The 18,825-nt window shown below is 40.9% G+C and overlaps 1 protein-coding gene across 1 annotated transcript in view; it reads right to left on the bottom strand.

Annotated features, from left to right (window-relative positions):
* tecta (tectorin alpha) overlaps window positions 1–18,825 on the bottom strand; it is a 49,164-nt gene that overhangs the window by 23,288 nt on the left and 7,051 nt on the right. The window contains exons 5-14 of the mRNA XM_038303622.1: window positions 17,371–17,508; window positions 17,128–17,293; window positions 16,614–17,026; window positions 15,580–16,150; window positions 14,872–15,482; window positions 14,222–14,792; window positions 10,268–10,890; window positions 5,820–6,477; window positions 3,166–3,365; window positions 1,804–2,184 (exon numbers count right to left, since the gene is read on the bottom strand). Of these exons, the coding sequence (XP_038159550.1) occupies window positions 1,804–2,184; window positions 3,166–3,365; window positions 5,820–6,477; window positions 10,268–10,890; window positions 14,222–14,792; window positions 14,872–15,482; window positions 15,580–16,150; window positions 16,614–17,026; window positions 17,128–17,293; window positions 17,371–17,508 (4,332 nt within the window). The remainder of the gene's footprint in view (window positions 1–1,803; window positions 2,185–3,165; window positions 3,366–5,819; window positions 6,478–10,267; window positions 10,891–14,221; window positions 14,793–14,871; window positions 15,483–15,579; window positions 16,151–16,613; window positions 17,027–17,127; window positions 17,294–17,370; window positions 17,509–18,825) is intronic.

The raw sequence follows: 18,825 nt of genomic DNA, 5'->3' as shown, positions 1-18,825 counted from the left end.
TTTTCCGGCTTCACGGCATCCCCCAAGAGATCCTCTCGGACAGAGGTCCTCAATTCATCTCCCAGGTATGGAAGGCATTCTGCTCTGCGCTCGGCTGCAAACCCTCTCTCACCTCAGGTTACCACCCCCAATCGAATGGTCAGACCGAGCGCATGAATCAACAGTGGGAATCCACCCTTCGCTGCCTCACATCGAACAACCCCGTGGATTGGAGCCAATTTCTCCCATGGATTGAATATGCCCATAACTCCCTCAGATCTGCATCCACTGGACAATCCCCATTCCAGGTCAGTCTCGGGTATCAACCACCTCTTTTTCTCACAGATGAGAGAGAGATATCGGTGCTGTCCGTCAATCAACACATCCGCCGTTGCCGGAGGATTTGGAGGGAGACCATCGCCACACTCAACCAGTCGAGACATCCCCCTCAAGGGGTTGTCTCGAAAACTCTCCCCAAGATTCATCGGACCCTATAGGATCACTCGAGTCATCAACCCCTCAGCTGTTTGTCTCCAACTACCTCAGTCCCTCCGAATCCACCCTACATTCCACGTGTCCCAGATCAAGCCTGTTTCTTCGAGCCCTTTGTGCCCACCGTCCGACTCCCCACCACCCGCCCTGGAGGTCGATGGCCATCCGGCCTTCACAGTGTGCCGCATCGTGGACTCCCGTCGACGAGGTCGCGGATGGCAGTACCTCGTCGACTGGGAGGGCTACGGACCGGAGGATCGCCAGTGGGTCCCAGGCTTGTAAATCCTCGATCCTGCACTCATCGAGGAGTACGAGCGTTCCCGCCCATCTACCTCTTCCGGACCGCCAAGGGGCGGTCGTTGAGGGGGGGGGTACTGTTGGGAGCTGGAGAAATCCCATCTTTCTCCAGCAGAGTCCGCCGTGGATCCTCTGAGGGAGCCCCCTGCACAGCTGCAGCTCGTCAAGATCATCAGAGGATCCACTACTTAAGCTGTTTTCAGACCTTGCCTCAACGCCGCAGTGTTGTTCCAGTTGGTCAGCGCTAAAGCCTAGATCGTCTGAGTATCTCCGTGACTTTGAATCCAGTCTGGATTCTAACTACTATCTCTGTCTTCCAGGAAACCTGTGCCTCCTCTGAGAAAGCTCTGGAAGAGCTAACCTGCCGAGCCGACCCTCTGAGCCAAACCCTGAAGATCCCTCTGAGAAACCTCAAGCAGCTCAGGACTGAGCTGGGACTTCCAAGCCAAGGTCTGTTCTAACAAGACGTGAGACGCTGAAGCAGCAAACGGACTCTGCTGATGAACCCTTCTCCAGAACCAACAGTGACTCTCCCAAAGTTAACCTCAAGAACCCTCAAGGTACAATCAGTGAACTTCTGGAAGTTAAACCCTGCCAGCAAACCGCTAACTGTGCTGTCTCTCACGCAGACTCTGGTGAACCAGTATCCAGGCCCCGAACCAGAATCAGTTCATTCTGTGTGTTTGTGCTTTAATAAACTGTTGAACTCTTCATCCTTGTGTCCGTCAGTGGTGTTCTGCATAACTGGGTCGCCTTCAGTGAACCCATCATGACACTTAGTGCTTGGAAAAAATCTTCGATTCCCTTTGAGACAGCAAGAAAATCAGCTGAGTACAAAACATAGAGAGGAAAACAAGAAGAAAAGGAACAAGAAGAGAGGGACAAAACCTAGAACAAATAATGGATGTCTATCCTATTAAAACTTCTGTATCTGTATAATGGGTCTGTTTTATGTGTTTTCTTCTTCATTCAGAGGGCCTCCTGCCTTAAACAAGGGTTAAACTTTATGAGAACACAGTTCAAACTTCACTTTACCTTGACAGTGCTGCCAGAGATGAGAATGTTCTCCTCGTTTATGTAAAGGTAGACATGAGAAATGGTGGTGAGGTTGGGCGTGCTCCATTTATCAAAGTTAGCAATGAGCTGGAAGGAAAGGTCGGGCAGCTTGTGGCAGTTTGTGGAAAGGACAAAGGAGCAAGAGGCTGGAAGACGCAGTGACGCCCCGTCAAATGTCCTAAAGACTCCCCCACCCGATGCCACACAGTGCTGAGATCGGCGGGCGAAGCAGCCTCGGACCCCAAACCGCAAAGTGCACTCTTCCTCTGCCTTACAGCGCCTGGGGTCGCACTGGATCAGGTTTCTTCCGATGCACTGGCAGCGTTTGGTGCAGTCACTGTTCCAGAAAAGTTGCTTGGGCTGAAGGGGAAATGGTTTAGATATTGATTTTGTGTTTCATTAGCAAAAGAACCCAAAAACAGAAACATTTACAAAAATATATCAGGACTCAAGGTAGGTTACCCAACCGACACACTTTAAATCAGATTAAATGAAAGGAAAAAAATAAATTAATTAAAAGAAGGGACATTAGAAGTAAAATCATTAAACTATTATTTAAAATAGCTTCTTGTCGGCTTTCTTACAAATTGCATCACTTCCAGTCTTAAAGTTAGCTTACTACCCAGATCATGGCTTCACCTCCTGCAAGAGGCTCACAATGACAGTGTTACATGTATCTGCAAATTTGATGATCAGCCTCTACTTATTAAGTTCTGACGTTAGTTTGAGAAGCATAAACAGCGATGATGATAACACGTCCTTGAGGACAGCACAAATAGTGTAGCTCACAAATTGATATGTCCCTCATTTCCCTATGCAGTGGAAGGATATCTTCCTCTATGTCATATTAAATGTGTCGATTTGTTTTTATAGGATGTCATATATAGTTGTTAAGGTGGTTATTGCTGCTATGTGGGGGGGTGAGTGATCAACTGAACTGATGTTCTAGTTCTGAGTCACTTGACTTTTCATTCTATATCAACACAAATATATCTAATCAGCTTGAGATTGTTTTTATCAAAGGTTTCCTCCTCTTTGTCAGTTTGCATTTGTTTAAAAAGAAGCTGAATTACATGGTGTCCTCCTAAGGTACAAAGCTTGGACCCAATGTTAGAGGAAAAGCATCCAAAGGCCAGTGAAGTCCACAATTCAAAACTCTGTACAAAGTTTTACTAAATAAAGTTGCTGTAATCAAGAAACAAAATAAGTAAACACACAGAGAGATATAGATTGCAGTGATATAGCAGGAGAGAACAATATTAAAAGAAGCTTGGCTTCTTGGAAGGGAAATCTGAATAAAGAAGTTTAAAGCTTTGCTACAGTTTGGTAATGCCCACTGACCTCATAGTATTTTCCATCTGTGTAGCAGCCACAGTTTTGGGACAGGATGCAGCTCTTGCCATTGAGCACATAGCCCAGGTCGCACTGGCAGCCCTCCACACAGTCATGGTTACAGTCCCTCTGACCGCGGGCCGGGGCGCACTGAGGTGGGCACACCATCATGCAGCTGGAGTAATGGCTGTTTGGAGGACAGCTGTGGACTGGGAGCAGAAAGGTTAGCCGAGATAAATTCACCCTACTGAACAGCTAGGAGCTAGGCGGAGGGAGACATGCATCTGGCTGTTGTCAGGTTAGTAGGCCCTAGCTGTCTGAATGACGGCGCGCACTGATACGAACAGAGAGAAAATAGGACCAAGTGATAACGACGTGTGACTTTTTCCACTACAATGTTTTTGGGATGCAAAAATATCACTCTTTTGAACACATAATGTTTTGGGAAGAGAAACGTTTTATTTCGCTGGGTCTAGCAAACCTGCCGGACTACTTTCGGCTTGACCAAAGCTGGACGAGAACTCTGCTCACAGGACGCTGCCAGGGGTAAGTCAGTGTGATTGCATGACACTGGTTATGGGGATGCCATACAGATTCATGTCAAAAATCCCGAACTATCCCTTTAATGTCAACAACCAATTGCATGCCATAAAAGCACAAAATTTTGATTTCAGAAGTGGGAGGATGCAAGTATTTTTATAACAAATTTTAGCGTGTTTGACGGCCAATAACACAAGAAAAGACAGTGGGCCAATCAGGAGCTTGTGGGTGTTCTAAACTCAGGGAAGCAGGCTTCAGCTTGAATTAGCGGTTTTCTGCCTGGGCCTCGTGTTCGACCAATGTCTGCGTACTGTAGCTTAACATTGTTTTTGGAAAGTATAACGTGCAGGGAACCAAAAAGCATGTTTGAAAAAGTGCAGGGGACATGTCCCCCCTGTCCTCCTGCCCAAAATTATGTCCATGTAGAAGAGTGCTGTAAAATATTATATTTATACCCTTACAGATGTTTTTCGTTATTGTCCCAAGATTATTCTTCAGTTCTTAGAAAAGTCAGACAAAAACTATGATTTTTGGATTATTCAAAGACATAAAATCGTTACTCTCTTGGCCCTGTGTTAGAAATATCCATCTCTCGTCAACTTATGAATTAAATGTGATTAACTGCTTTTTCGGACTCCTGAAATATGATTTGATAAGCAGCATGTGGGTTTAATTACCTGACGCATAGAATTAAGAGATTCTCATAAAGAACCTTTCTTTCAACTTGACATAGGCTAAAACATCCCAAAAACCAACACATAAAATAAATTATCAGCCTAGAAAGGTTACAAAGTCTTTTATAAGGCTGATGAGCTACAGAGAACCACATTAAGAACTATTAACCTCATATTGTGAAAACATGGAACAGTGGAGAATCTTCAGAGGATAGGCCAATGCAACATTTATAGGGGAAGTGTTGGCCTAATGGTCAGAGTGGTGCGCTTGTGCTCTGAAAAGGTTGCAAGTACATGGTTCGATCCCCACAGCCTGCACTCTGGGTCCCTGAGCAAGACCCTTAACCCTTTATAGTGTAAATTACCATTTTTGATCACTTGCATATCCCTTAAAAATGGAGTTCCCCCTGTCTTTCAGTTAGGTCTACAAGCACAAGATCTATATCCAGCCATTCAGCAAAGATTCTGATACATTGCTGTGCATCTTATTTTGGCATTTGACCAATTAGATAAGCCCTTGAATCATATATTGCCTACTGTTAATTAAGTTGAAAGAAAAAAAGGAAAATTCAAGAAAAAAGGGAAAAAACCTTAGAGAAAAGTTCTAAAGTAAAGTAAAAAAATTAATAAGCCTAAATAAACAATTATTTTAAGGTTTATAATCTAAAAAATGTAAGTGCAGGTATCAGCATTAAAGTCTCTAAGCTGATGCTGTACTAAGAAAAATGTTGGTGTTTTTTAGTCTCAGTGTTTTTCATGAATTTCTATTAGAAGCACTTTTGTTATTTTTCTTAATATATTCGGGCAAGTTGATGTTTCTTGTTATTACATTGACATTCATTTTTGACATCAAAATATCCATATTTTTTTAATGTTCCAAAGGTAACAAGGTTAGATTATTGGCTTGAAATTTTGATTTTCATAGTATTTCACTTAGTGCCCTATAAAGGATTAACCCCACACTGCTCCCCAAGTGGATGGGTTAAATGCAGAGATGCATTTCTCCAATGTGAGATCAATATAGTTCAATTGTTATTATTAAAATATGTTTGACTAATCATCCAGGAGGGCAGAGGAAAAAAAACTAAAAAATAAAAAATAAAACTACAGTCAATCATGTTGGTTTCATCTGAGAGTGTGTCAATGCTTATCTTATATAATTCCACCAAATAATAATCCAAGCTAACCTGAATGGTTCCAAACGACACAGTGGTTTCAGCTCTTAAATCTTTTTGTGACTTTAGGGCATGACTTAAAACAGGTTGTTTGTCCTCTTCTAATTTAAATTAATTAAACCAATTCTGCCAATATATACAGCTGCATCGTGGACAGCAGCTGTATATAAATGAATTGAACTAAAAAAAACAGATAAGTAAAAGATGATGGATGGATGGGTTTTACATCACTGTACATTATAGTATAGGTTAAAAAGCAGATTGGGAGACTCACCACATGGTGTTTCACTCCTCCAACCAGTTAAATGAACTCCCTGGGTCTGACAGGTGCTGGCGTAGATCTGTAGCCAGTTACAGATTGTATCCTGAGCTCCTTGATCCAAACATGTGTCCAGGAGGCAGCTCTGATAAAAGAAAGCAGGCGCCACCTTGCTGTGACAGCGAGCAAACACACCTCCTCGATCCACAATCAGTCCACACAGCCTTACGGCCTCGGGCTCCACAAAGACGTACAGTCCGTCTCCAACGTGGAAACGTATGCCTGTGGCGAGCCCGTTTGGCTCATCTTCGTTGTCATTGTTCATGCTGGAGTCCGCCACCATGAGAGGGGCGGTGTTTGACATGGTCTTTTCTCCAAGGCCACAGCGAGGACAGGAGTCACCACAGCCAACCTGGCAGAAGGTGTCCCTCTCTGCCCAGGTCATGCCCCAGTCCGTGGTGGTTAAGGTGGGAGGGGATAAGGGCATGCCATGGCAGAGGCCACAGGAGGTGTTGTAAAGATCTCTGGGTAGAGTCAAAAGGAAGAGAGTATTCCAGTCATACGACACCTTTAGTCCAAAGTCTGTCTCAAGAATAAGCAACATCCCCAAGGAGGACATGTTGACCTTTCCTGGGCCCAGCTTGAGGGGAAGGTACAGACGCTCCTTGTTGACCTGAGTGACGACAATAAAGCTGAGTGTTATATTAAACATTCCTGCTTGAGTGATTTCTAGCATCAAGTTAGACTTTCTAATCCTGCTGACTTGCATGTTTTTGAAAGCATGTGGGGAAACCCAGGTGATGAATGGATGCTGTGAAGACTGACTTATACAGCTGTACGAGAAACTTTAATAAGCAAGAGAAAGTGACATGGAGATAAATTTAACAAAGACTAGTGGGAGCAAGCGTGAACAACAGGTTAATGTGTGGAAGTGCATCCTCAGATCTTTTGGTGGGTTTGTGAACCTGGTCCAAGTGTCGCTCAGGGTCAGAGTTTTGTCTGAGCCAAATCCAGCCTGATAAAAGAAGCCCATTGAAATGAGATCCTCCTTAAGCCAATCAAAGAGGAATTTGCCCCCACTGCCTGGTTATTCTATCAGCTTGATTAGAAATAACACATCACCTCAAATGCAACAACAGTGACCTTCAAAGGCCAAAGAAAACGGTGTTAACACAGGTTAATGGTCACGGCAGGTGTTATCAGATTAACTCAAAACATCTTAAGAAATTAGAAAGAAGAAAAAGTTCATATAAAATTTGGAGAAAATGGGTTTTACCAGTAGCCAGTTACAAAGACATTCTATCTTTTTTGTGTGTGTTGAATTTATTTATATTTGAAGAAGTTTCTAGCTGAAAAACTTGGCATGCAGTGGAAATTTGCTCCATCTTCAGGTATTTCCTGGAATTAAATGTCAGATACTCTAAATCTGTAGTAAATCCACTATCTGTTAAAAGTTTACGTGCACTTTGTATGAATGTCATTAATGTTTTTATTAATGCATTTGCACCAACAATAGACCATAGATGTTGAATGGAGAAGACAACACATTTTAAACAATAGAAGGGTCTACAAATTAGAATTTATTGTGGACTTTTTTTAAAGCGTATATGATCAATTATATTCATGATTTAGGCATCAGGGCTGCAATTAATGATCATTTTGCAAATCGAATAATCTGTCTATTATTTTTTTGATTAATCGATTAATAATCAGATAGCCAAAGTTTCCTTAAACAAGACTTTTTATGAATTTAAACCAGGTGAAACTAAAACTTTTTCACGTGACGACTTCTGGATAGAGCATATTGATAGACGAAAAAGTTTGTTTTTTTTAAATCATAAAGGCAAAATGTTTATATATTTAATTTATTTAATTTTGGTATAATTTCTGCTTAAGGTGGGTCGCTCTGTCAGCTAAAAGCATGTTTTAGATTCTCTACACCCCATCTAATGATTGATAAATTACCAAATTAAATAATCGATTAATTACAATTAATCCGATTATTTCAGCCCTAATATGAATACATTATTTATTAAGTTGTTTTTTTTATGTAAAAGTTTCACATTTATCACCATGGGCGGATCTAGACAGGGGTCAACAGGGGCTGATGCCCCTGTATATCATGTCATGGCCCCTTTTATGGCCGCTGTAGTGAAGACATAATACTCAAACAAATTCTAATGATGATATGTGCTGGAAAAGACATGGTTACTAATAGGTCTTTTGGATTTATTTCAGGTTTTTTAAATTTTTTTATTTTATTTTACAAATTCTGTTTGACTAATTATTTAAAAACAATAAGGTGCTAGCTTCAGTGGTATTGAGACAGGATCCCAGTTTTCATCTAGTAAATGTTTTTCTCAAAACACATACAAAATAAAAACAGCTGAATTTATCAGGTTTGCTTGAGTTCTAAATAAGATTTATTTTAGAAAATGGTAATCTTAGCTTAAATTAAGTCAAAAATACATACAATTCCTAAATTCTGAATGTATATTGACCTAATAACACATAGAATATTAATTAAACCTAATTGAAAAGGAAATTTCACTTCATGCAACTCTCTCATTATATTTGAATCACTTGCACTGTTTTTTATTTCATGCTTTTCTTTGCCCCCATGAAAACATGCTGGCCCCCTCATTGCCCCGTGGTACACTAGGTCTAGAACCGCCACTGTTTATCACAGGACCTTTCTGAAGCCATCATCAGGCTTATGGCATTGTTCTTACTGTACATTCAAGAGCAGAATTAGTCGACTGGTTGGCTTCCAGGCACAGGCCTGGCTTTTAAGCTTTTTACAGATTTAAGTCAAGGAGTTTGAGAAGTAATTTACAATTTTGAAACCGCTGGATGTTCAGATTGTGAATGTTTCCTTTTTGCTTAAGCAGAAAGCAACTGTATTTGTTCTCTTGAAGATGTGTCATTACTTATCCAGAGGGCCTCTTCAGTTAGGAAACATGATTAAAACCTTCAGGGGGAACTTTCTTTTAACCATCTATTGTCACTAACGTCAGGAACACTGGTTCCGCTCCTCACTTTCAGCTGTGAGACATTTGAGAGGTCCCTTACACGTTCAGTACATTTAGAGTTACCCCTCATCATCTCTATTTATAGGCCCAGAAAATTAAATTTCTAGGTTCTCCTTGTCAAATTTAGTACTACATTTTGGGTCATTGTTATGTTTCAGTTCTGCTTCAGGTTAATTGATTTTACATTTTCCTCAAACCCCATCGGGGAATTCATAGCAGAATCTAGAATAGTGAGGTGGTCCAATCCTGCTACACAAAAAAATCCCCAGTCACTCCTTTTTCAATGTAGTTATACTTGGTTTATGCTATGCCTGTCCTTTTCTCTGGTGTTTAGATTTAGACTGTCTGCCCTAAGAATCTCATTCCAGGATTACTGGTATTTGTCTTCCCTCTCTCTAATAAACATCACATGACCTTTAAATTTGTCTCATAGAGCAAAGATTTCCTAACCTGACTCCGCCAGATGGATTTGCTCCATATCCATCTGGAAACCTTCAGTTGAAGTAATTTTGGGAAAGGGCGAAAATACTGGTTAGCTGATTGGCCTATGCTGGTGATAGACGGATCAACAGATCAACGAAGCATATGACGTACTAACAGAGCGACGACGAAAACAAAACCACAAGCCAGGCTACTCTTGCCGAAACCAGTCGGGAGAAGAGCAAAAACATCTTTTCCTCTGAGAAAAGCCTCCAGAGCAGTGTTTTGCTCTTCTTTCAGTGAAGAAATACTCTGTAATTCCGATAAAACTTGCTCGATAGCCTCGCTAATGCTAGTTTCATCGGCTAAAGCCACCATGTTCTTTAGACTGAACTGTCGCGCTTCTTGTTGCGTCACACCTCAACCCGCCTCAAAGCCAACACTGATTGGACGTTCCTTTGGTGAACTGCTACAAATTTTCTTTAACGGAGAGTCTCCAGACTGATTAGCGAGTGAAATCTTGACAGCTCGCAAGATCAGGATGGTCTCACGAGGCTAAAGATTTCCTCCTTCCATGCCTCCCTTAAAAGATAAAACCTGCCCAATCTCTGCCTGGCTGTACAGGCATGTACTTTACTATCAGTGGTAGTAAAATCCAAGTTTTCTTTAGGCATTTTACAGTCTACTTTTACCAAAAAAATGCATTCATAACCCCAACTGGACATAATGGCAGACTTTAAAGGCTTCAAATGCATATTCAAAGGCCAACAAGGTGCACAATGTCAACTACTATGGTGAATTGATGCTATCTTTTCTCAGACACTAGGGATTTTTAAGAATTAACAAGGACGGAATGACAAGGCAGCAGAGTAAAAGGAAAAAACAGCAAAACCTCAAGTAAGAAGAAATATAGACTGTGATTACCACAGAGGACAGCAACACAATCTGTGGTGGAACCATATGATAAACAACTAAAGGTTGTGTAGTGCTAAATAGTGATTATATACTTACAGTGACTGTGTTTTTGTAGCTTCGTGAAACTTCTATTTCATATTCATAGACCTCCAGCACAAAGCCCCTCACCCAGATGGCCTGTCCAGTATCTCGTTCCTCATTACGAACGGCTAGTTTGAACCGAGGGAAAGCTCCACTTGTCCCCACCACCTCTCTGTGTCCACAAACAGTGGTGGCCATCTTCAGAGTACAGGAGCTCTGAAGTTCAAACGGGACACCACTACAAGGCAGAAAATGGCCATAACCAGCAACCACACACAAGGCCTCGGTGCGTGGCTGGCAGAAGTATAGGCCATCGTTCTCCTGGCAGAACTCCTCAGGATGACAGGGGGAGAGCTGACAGTAAACACTGTTGTCAGAGCCATTGCAGAAACAGCGCTCCTGGCATTCCCAATCCGTCCAAAAGGTCTGGTTTGTGGCCACCTGGTGACCATGGTACGTGCAGCCACAATCACTACGTGCAACACACAAGCCGTCCCGCAGCACAAAACCCTCCTCACATTGGCAGCCTTCCTCACATGGCAGAGGGCACGGCTCCTCCAGTTCATCCAGGTTGGTGCAGGTTAAAGGGCAGGCAGGGGTGCACTCTTCAAAATGGCTGTTCTCTGGACAAGGAAGAGCTGATGGAGAGGCAGGAGAGAAGTAGAAACATTTACAGTATATTAGTATATAATCAGCTGTAGAAGAGAGCATATGTCTAACATCTGCATGTCGTGCTCTTGATGACAGGTTTTTATTACTGTACTAGCTATGCTGACAATTTAGTCAACATAACAAGCAAGACTTTACAGTTTTTTTTAAGAATAGAATTTAATCGAACAGCTTGAATAGAAATGTCTACAGTAAGTTAAGAACGTAATTGATGTCGAAATCTGAAAGTTTCAGTACCACAGGGTGGTTCATCCCTCTCAACTGTTTCTTTCAACTATACCTAAATTTACGTAATATCTTAATGTCAATTATGTTTAGCTCTAGGTTACTTTAGTTTATTTCAGCCTCATTGAAGCTGTTATGACTGCTAATAAACCAATACAGCACTAGTGGTGTGGTAAAAAAAAGTACAACTACTAATTCAGAGAAGACTGAAATTCTTCTTATTAGACTCATGTTATGTATTAGACTCAAGTCTTCAGTAAAGTTTTTCCAATCCTGTTGGGAATTTTGACTCTGCCATGTTTTACAAGTGTCATTTAAGATGGCCAACAAATTTCCAACTGAGAAACTTTTGTTTTCAATATTATTGACATGATTTCTGTACTGCCTTAAATGGTCTGCTCATTCCTCCTTATCCTGCTGTTTGCGTATGGTCCTTCTCACCTTTGTTGTTATTAAGGCAGAACAGAAATCAGGAAAATTATCTTAAAAAATAAGTTTGGGAGGATCTTTCTCATTTTTCTCCTCACGCCAAAACAGTTTTAAGAGAAACCTTATTACACCCATTTCTACTGGTTCAATTAAATTCAGTTTATTTATATAGCTCCAATTCAAAACACATCATGTCAAGGCACTTAAGTTGACATTGCATTTTAAAATCCAGTAAACTGTTTTAGTACGCACTCTTAGAGCCTTTTCCAAAGATTGTTGGTGGGCACATGTTGAAATTGTGAACATATTATACATCTCCTGCAACCTTCACCTTGCAGATTGTTTTTTAAAATGCTAAAGACTATTCTGTTTTGAAAAATTACTCCATGAAAAACTTTATTTAAATAACATTTAAAAATAGAATCACATGTGAAGCCTATTCTACTGTACTATTTGCTATCTCATAATACTGTTTATGTTTAGCAAAACAGTTATCCCTAAAGTTTATTAAATGAGGGAAACTCTGGGAAAAAAACTTAATAGCATTATTGTAAGCTCTAGCCTCTTAATATCCACCTAATTTCTGGGAAATTCGCCTATTTTGCAGACCCAAATGGAAATGCAAATAACTGGGGAACTGTAAGCCCAAATTACATCTGTGATACGTTATTTGAAAGCTAACTCCTTCTAGTTTCTTAATATATACATGAAAATTGGGTGAGTAAAACACCCAAGCTGCATTAAACCAAAGCATCAGTTCAAATAGGACTTAAACTTGTTGTTTTTTTATTCTCGAAAATAATAGGTCTTTTTTGGAAACTAGTAATAAAGACATTCTTGCTTGTTGCGGCAGCTTTGTCAGCATTTCGACATGCTTTTATAATTGTGCTTTGGTGCTCCTTATGTCCAAAAATGTAAAACTACAAATATGGAAGCTATAGTGGGACTCAAACTAAAAAGTGTACAACGTGACCAATATTTAAACAATATTTTAGTATGGAAAAGTCTTGTAAGAAAATCAGAAGTCTAGTTTTTTTTCATTGAGTACATGTTAACTTTTATCCAGCTCTAGCTACAACAGTCTTAGAAGCAGGGCCATTTTCAACATCAACAATGCTATAATAAAATAAAAGGTAGCAAACAGTGTAAGAAGCTAGTCAGAAGGAAAATACAGGTATTTTCCCTCTGACTAGCTTCTGGGAGGGTCTTCCAGCAAATGCTCTGTCCTCCTCGCAGAGATGGCAAGTTTGTTTGTTAGCCTACATAAGCTACGTTGCAATAGTTATCAGTTGCTGTTACCCCCAATTTACTCTTCGTCCAGTTATGCTTTGCCCCATGACACTGCAGACTTCTCCACCCATTTTATTTAAATTATGTCTACTAAGCTGCGGTGCATAGGAGCCCCAAGGATCATGCACATAATGGCTGTTAAAAACCTGTGAGCAATGCAGATGTCAGACCATGACTTCTCCCATTAAATTAGGTAAAACTTCTTCACTTTAACTTTTGGGCATCCAGATTATTTTAGTAATAACATACTACAATGGGTGAGTATATATTGAGTGCCAAGAGGCTGTCATTGTTCTATTCCAGTTGGAGCAAGTTAAATTTTGAATATTTACTGAGGTCTTGCTGCTGCATCAGGAAAAAATAGAATCAAGTTGAATTTTGCTGTAGTGCCATTGGCTCACTACCACCCTGTGCCGCAATGCCCCCCTATGAAGAGACAATATAAATGCCCTTAGTGACTATAATTGCTTCCTATGCAGTTCGCAGCTGGATGAAAAAGGATGGTATTCAAATTAGGGGTCATTCTTCACAGTGGTCATACCAGCAGACGAACACACACTTCGTCATATCTTCGTCATCAGTCATATTTTCCGAGATATTTTCTATGCGTTTCATCATTTATTTTAGCTGAATTGTCAAGAGTAATGTGGGATGATGTCTTCTCTTCTAGTCAGAAAGAATATACCAAAGTGATAACAGTTTCCTGTGATTTAATCACAAGTGCTGCAAGCAATCTCCATCCATCCATTTTCCGTCAACCTGTGTGACCCGGCTGTCACACTCCAGCTTTCTATGGGCGAGAGGCAGGGTACAACTTGGACAGGTCACCATTCAGTCGCAGGGCAACACAAAGACAAACAGTGCAAACAACCATTCACACACACACTCAATTAGAGAAGCCAATTAACCTAACAGTGATTTTTTTGGACTGAGGGAGGAAGCCGTAGTACCCGGAGAGAACCCAAGCATGCGCAGGGAGAACATGCAAACTCCATGCAGAGATAGAAAAGAACCCAGAACCTTCTTACTTCAAGGCAGCTTGCCTTGCAGCATGCCTACAAGAAATGTCACACAAAGAAATATAAAACACAAGGACAGAATTATTTTGAAATTATCATCACTTGACAGGGAAGGTCTATGGTCGAAGTTCACATTAATGCATTAATGACACTCCATCGTTTTTGTAGTAGTTACGACACACATACTTAATGTGAGGCAACAGAGCATCAATCTCTGTGAATGGTTACTCATTTAGTGCCCCACCAGATGGGATTCAATGTTAGACACTGGTGCTATAAGGAATTGTAAATGCCCCTCAATGAATTACCCCTTTTATGAAAAGCAATATCTACTCACGACAGTTGGTTGCAATCCTCCAGGAAGCTAGGCCAACTTGGGCATCCTGACAGGCTGTAGCATAAGCCTGTAGAGAGGAGCACAGGGCTGACCGATTTCCTTCCCTTATGCACATGTTGTACAAGCAGTTCCTAAAGAAGGGGGATGGATTCACCACTGTGTGGCATGCCAGAAAGGAGCTATTCCCTGGGTCATTAATGTTTCCACACATCCAAGGACTCTGGTAAAGACGCAGGTCTGTGCACATGCGGTATAGATCATCGCAGTCCCCATTGCAGGTAAGGTCGTCTGCAATTGATCTCCATCCATCTGTAAACTGTTCTGTATTTTCTGCAAGACGACCGTTGGGTAGGCGCAGGTCATCTGTGGCGTTGCTGTTGAAAACTCCACATAAGCCGCATGTAATGTTGTAGTAGATGGTGGATAGAGAGATGTTAAGGAATCCTTGACGCGTGTAATGAACACGGAGCAGACCTCTGGACTCCACCACAGTTGTATTTCCTGGTGCCTTGTAGATTATCATTGTCCCCATCGGATGGACAAATGGAAGAACAACAGGTTCGCCATTCACCTGGGTACAAGGAGCAAAGCAGTTGCAAATGCTAGATTTTTGCCAACAGAATAAAAAATAAATAATAGAAAATACTAACCTTTACTGTATCAAAGTCTGTGCCTCCCATCTGTGCCTCAAGGTTAGCCACAGTTACTATCACAGGTCTTATCCAAGTGGGACCTTTGTTAATGAACCGCCTGCTGATCTTCACCTCTACCAATGACCCATTAACTGGTATCGGACCACACAGCTTTAGCAGGTAGTAAGAGCTGTCATCCGGAAACAGGAGAAAAGTGCCATCAAAGCTAGATGTCACTGAGTTCTGGGTGACCGAACACACTCCCTCTCTTCGAGGGTAACAGCCCAGTAAGCCTAGTTCGGCCACACACACTTCACCCTCTTTACAGGACTCATTGAAACAGGAAACTTCTCCAGCAAACCCGCATGTGCAGCGGAGGGTACAGTCACCTTCCGCCCCGCTGGGACCAGCCCAGAATGTGTGATTGAGGGGGTAATACAGATCGTTGTGCTCACATCCGCAGTCATCTTGCTGAACACAGCGATTGCCGCTCAAGACGTATCCAGATTCACACTGGCAGCCCTCAGTGCAGGGATGAACACAGTATAGGGGAGCAGTGAGGTCGGAGCAGGAAGCCGGGCAAGCAGTTGTACAAACCTCATAATGGCTGAATTCTGGACATGACATTGCTTAGAGCATATGAAAAACAAAGAAAATACATAAGATTAAACATAATAATGTGAGTGCATGTATACTTATAAAAAACCAATGCATACTGTATCTCACCACAGAAGGTGCGAGTTCTCCATGGTCTTATTGTGACACCGAGGGCCTGACAGGCTAAAGCATAGGCCTGGATGGCATGGCACAATGTAGTGATGTTATCCCTGTTGCTGCACATATCATACACACAACTATATACAAAGGCAGTAGGGTCCACCACAGCTCTGCAGTCTCGAAAAGGTCCATCAGTTTTGTTTATTAGCCCACAGTAATCTGAACGAAAGTACATGGCCTCTGTTAGAGGGTCACAAACGCTACAATTCTGAGCACAACCGTCTGAGCACTTCCAGTCTGTGTTTTCTGCTCGCCAGCTTCCTCCCAACTCCACCACGCTTTCAGCAAGAGAGCCATCAGGAAGCACTGGATCATCCGCAGGGTCATCGTTATAGTTTCCACATAGACCACAGGTGTTGTTGAAGTAGGAGCTTGGTAATGAGATGGAGGCATAGTGCTCGCCATCATAGGTTACCAGGAGTCCAAAGTCTGTCTCTAAGGCCACAGCAACTCCAGATTGGTACACCTTTATTGCACCAAGGTCGAGTTGGACTGGCAATGTCTTCATCAAACCGTCCACCTAAAGAACAATATATGGTTTAATTTGAAGAAAAATATAAAGAACATGCAAAAACTCAAACCTTCTATGTCACAGGACATCAGTCCCTTATTTAATACCTATTAGGTTAAACATCAATTGCTATAAAGATGTGTATTTATCCCGTCATTGTTTTCTACCATGTTTTTTCAATTGTTAAAAAAGGCTTTCAAACAGCAAAAGCCTCAATGTAGATGCTGCCCTAAACAGGATGTTAATGGTTAAAGAATTAGCAATATGGCTGAAATAAAACAGTCAAGCAGGAGCAAGGCAGACCAGACTCCCCCGCAGTTATGTAAAACACCTTTTTTAAAGAAGTAATCGTTAGAAAACTCAATATGGTTTTCAATCAATTTAATCAGGTTGTCTTTGTTAGAAACGTCTGTTCGCAAACAAAACTAGAAGAAATCTGTAAGAAATGTTTTCCACTCCACTAGGTTCCTACCTGGACACTTCCCAAACTGCCTTTAGGTATCAAGACTCTATGACCGTAGACCTCCACTGTCACATCCCTTAACCAGGAAACTGAGGTAACGCCTCGGTTCTCATTTTTGGCCTCCACACTGAAGAAGGGCAGTCCTACCATCTCCCAGCATGGCCGAGCAAGCAAATACGAGCAGGTGCCTTGGAAGTGATAGAGGAAGCCATCAAAGGTGTGATAGTGAGGATCTCCAAATACCACGCAGGTACTGGTGCGAGTAGGTTGGCAGTAAAAGGCTCCCTCCAGTTGCTCGCAGTTCTCAAACTGTCCACACGGAGCCTCGAGGCATTGCACCTCATTGTTAATATCAAGGCATCTGCAACGCTGTGAGCACTGTTCAGAAATCCAGAAAATCTCCCCTCGTCTGTAAAACCGTCCTGATGAAGTAGAAGCACAAAATAAAGAGATGTTAAGGTGTCCAAGGTAAGTCCAATAATATTTGGACCATAGGGACAGAAAACAGATTTTTGAAGTTCACCATTGTAGCTGCAGCCGTTGGCAGGATCTATCAACTCAGTGTCAACGCGGAAAAACCAGCGTCCAGGCATGTTTACGTTGGTTGTCTGTTCAATATTTACCACATCATTTGACCGGGATCCCGGCAGGTTGAAGAAGTGACCAATATCTCCACCATTAAAACCTGCCTAAAATAACATAAAAACTAAATGTAAGTCACATTGTTGATGTAACGCCTGTACTATATATGATCTATGCAGAATACCTGAGCTGTTGTTCCACCAAGTCCAGTCAAAGGATCTCCCCCGCTGGCTGTTCCTGTGCTCCATGTAATTTCTCCATAGTTAAACATACTAAAGAATGCCACACCATCTGAGATAAGTACTGTCTGGAAAGTGTTCACCTATCAATCCAATGAGAAATATTTTAAAAATCTAGAAACTAAATGCAAAAAACATATAAATTAAGTAGCCTATAGATTTTTGGATATTAGTCAGTCATTAACTCTGAGTTAATAGATTTCAGATTATAATAAAAAAAAATTACATTATGTTGATGCACAGTATGTTTCTACAGATGTTTAACTATTTTTTTTCACTGAAAGGTTGTTAGATTTAGAAATTCTCCTGTTTTAGGCTATTAGTGTATTCAATTCAATTTCAATTTAATTTAATTCTCAATATTCTCAGTATTCTCATAAAAAAATGTAAAGAAAATAAACAGTTGAAAACAAAATATTTATGTAGGCTGAAATTTATCTTAACAATATTTAACCTTTGATTGAATAGCCATCCTATCCTGACAAAGCATTTCTGAGTTAAACTGTTAACTAAACTCAGACTACTTTTATTTATTTATTTTTTATTATTGCATTGAATTTAGTAAAAGAGGCAGATTTGCCTGTGCGCCATTCTTTATTATATCAGGCAGGCTTTACGAAATGGAAAGAGATGTTATTCTCTCAAAGAAACAAATACATTTCAGGTGAACTCATATATTTGCTCTCTTAATAAAGTTTAAAGTACCCCTCTGCCAGAGCCGCTGTTATTTTCCCGGTGCCTCATTACTTTTGTCTAAACCCACACTTGATCAACTATTTTGTAAACTCTTTCCCTGCTAATTTGCTTCTGGTCAAAAAAAATTTAAAGTTATTTTCTTCTACGGTCATCACATTATTATCTAGAATAAGTGACTGCTTCATAGTTAACATATGGTCACAAATTTAGCGTAGTATTCAACTTAAACTTTTACACATTTCATATATAGTGTTCTGACCGCATTGTATTAGAATGAATTTAATTGATTTTAATTCATTTAGAACACCTTGAATCATAGATATGAATTTAAACTTTTGCTTTGGTAAAGAGTGTTAAAATAACATAGATGGTGATCTGATAATCAATGTAACACCAAGTGTGTCAAAGTTTTGAAAATTAATTTGTGATAAAGAGGTAAACAATCCCACCTAGAGTTAAAGGTATAGTGGAGGATGTTCTTTTTCCGGGTGGATCATCAAAATAAGTGGTCCTCCTAATTGTCAATCATTCGGGTAATATGTTTACGTAAGGCCGTCCTATGTGCTCGTTCCCATTTTCAGTTACACGTCTGATATAGTGGAAAAATAGCAAATGTTCTATTGGAAAGCTTGTATGAGCGATGCAAACAGCAACTTTTAAACAGAGCTAACACATGGAGATATGGGCTTGTACATGCACTCGCA

This window comes from Cyprinodon tularosa, unplaced genomic scaffold (genome assembly GCF_016077235.1).
Source record: "Cyprinodon tularosa strain WSP-4 unplaced genomic scaffold, ASM1607723v1 ctg514, whole genome shotgun sequence".
NCBI classification, from domain to species: Eukaryota; Metazoa; Chordata; class Actinopteri; order Cyprinodontiformes; family Cyprinodontidae; genus Cyprinodon; species Cyprinodon tularosa.
The sequence above is the reverse complement of the archived record's forward strand: the minus strand, read 5'-3'. Positions and strand labels throughout refer to the sequence as shown.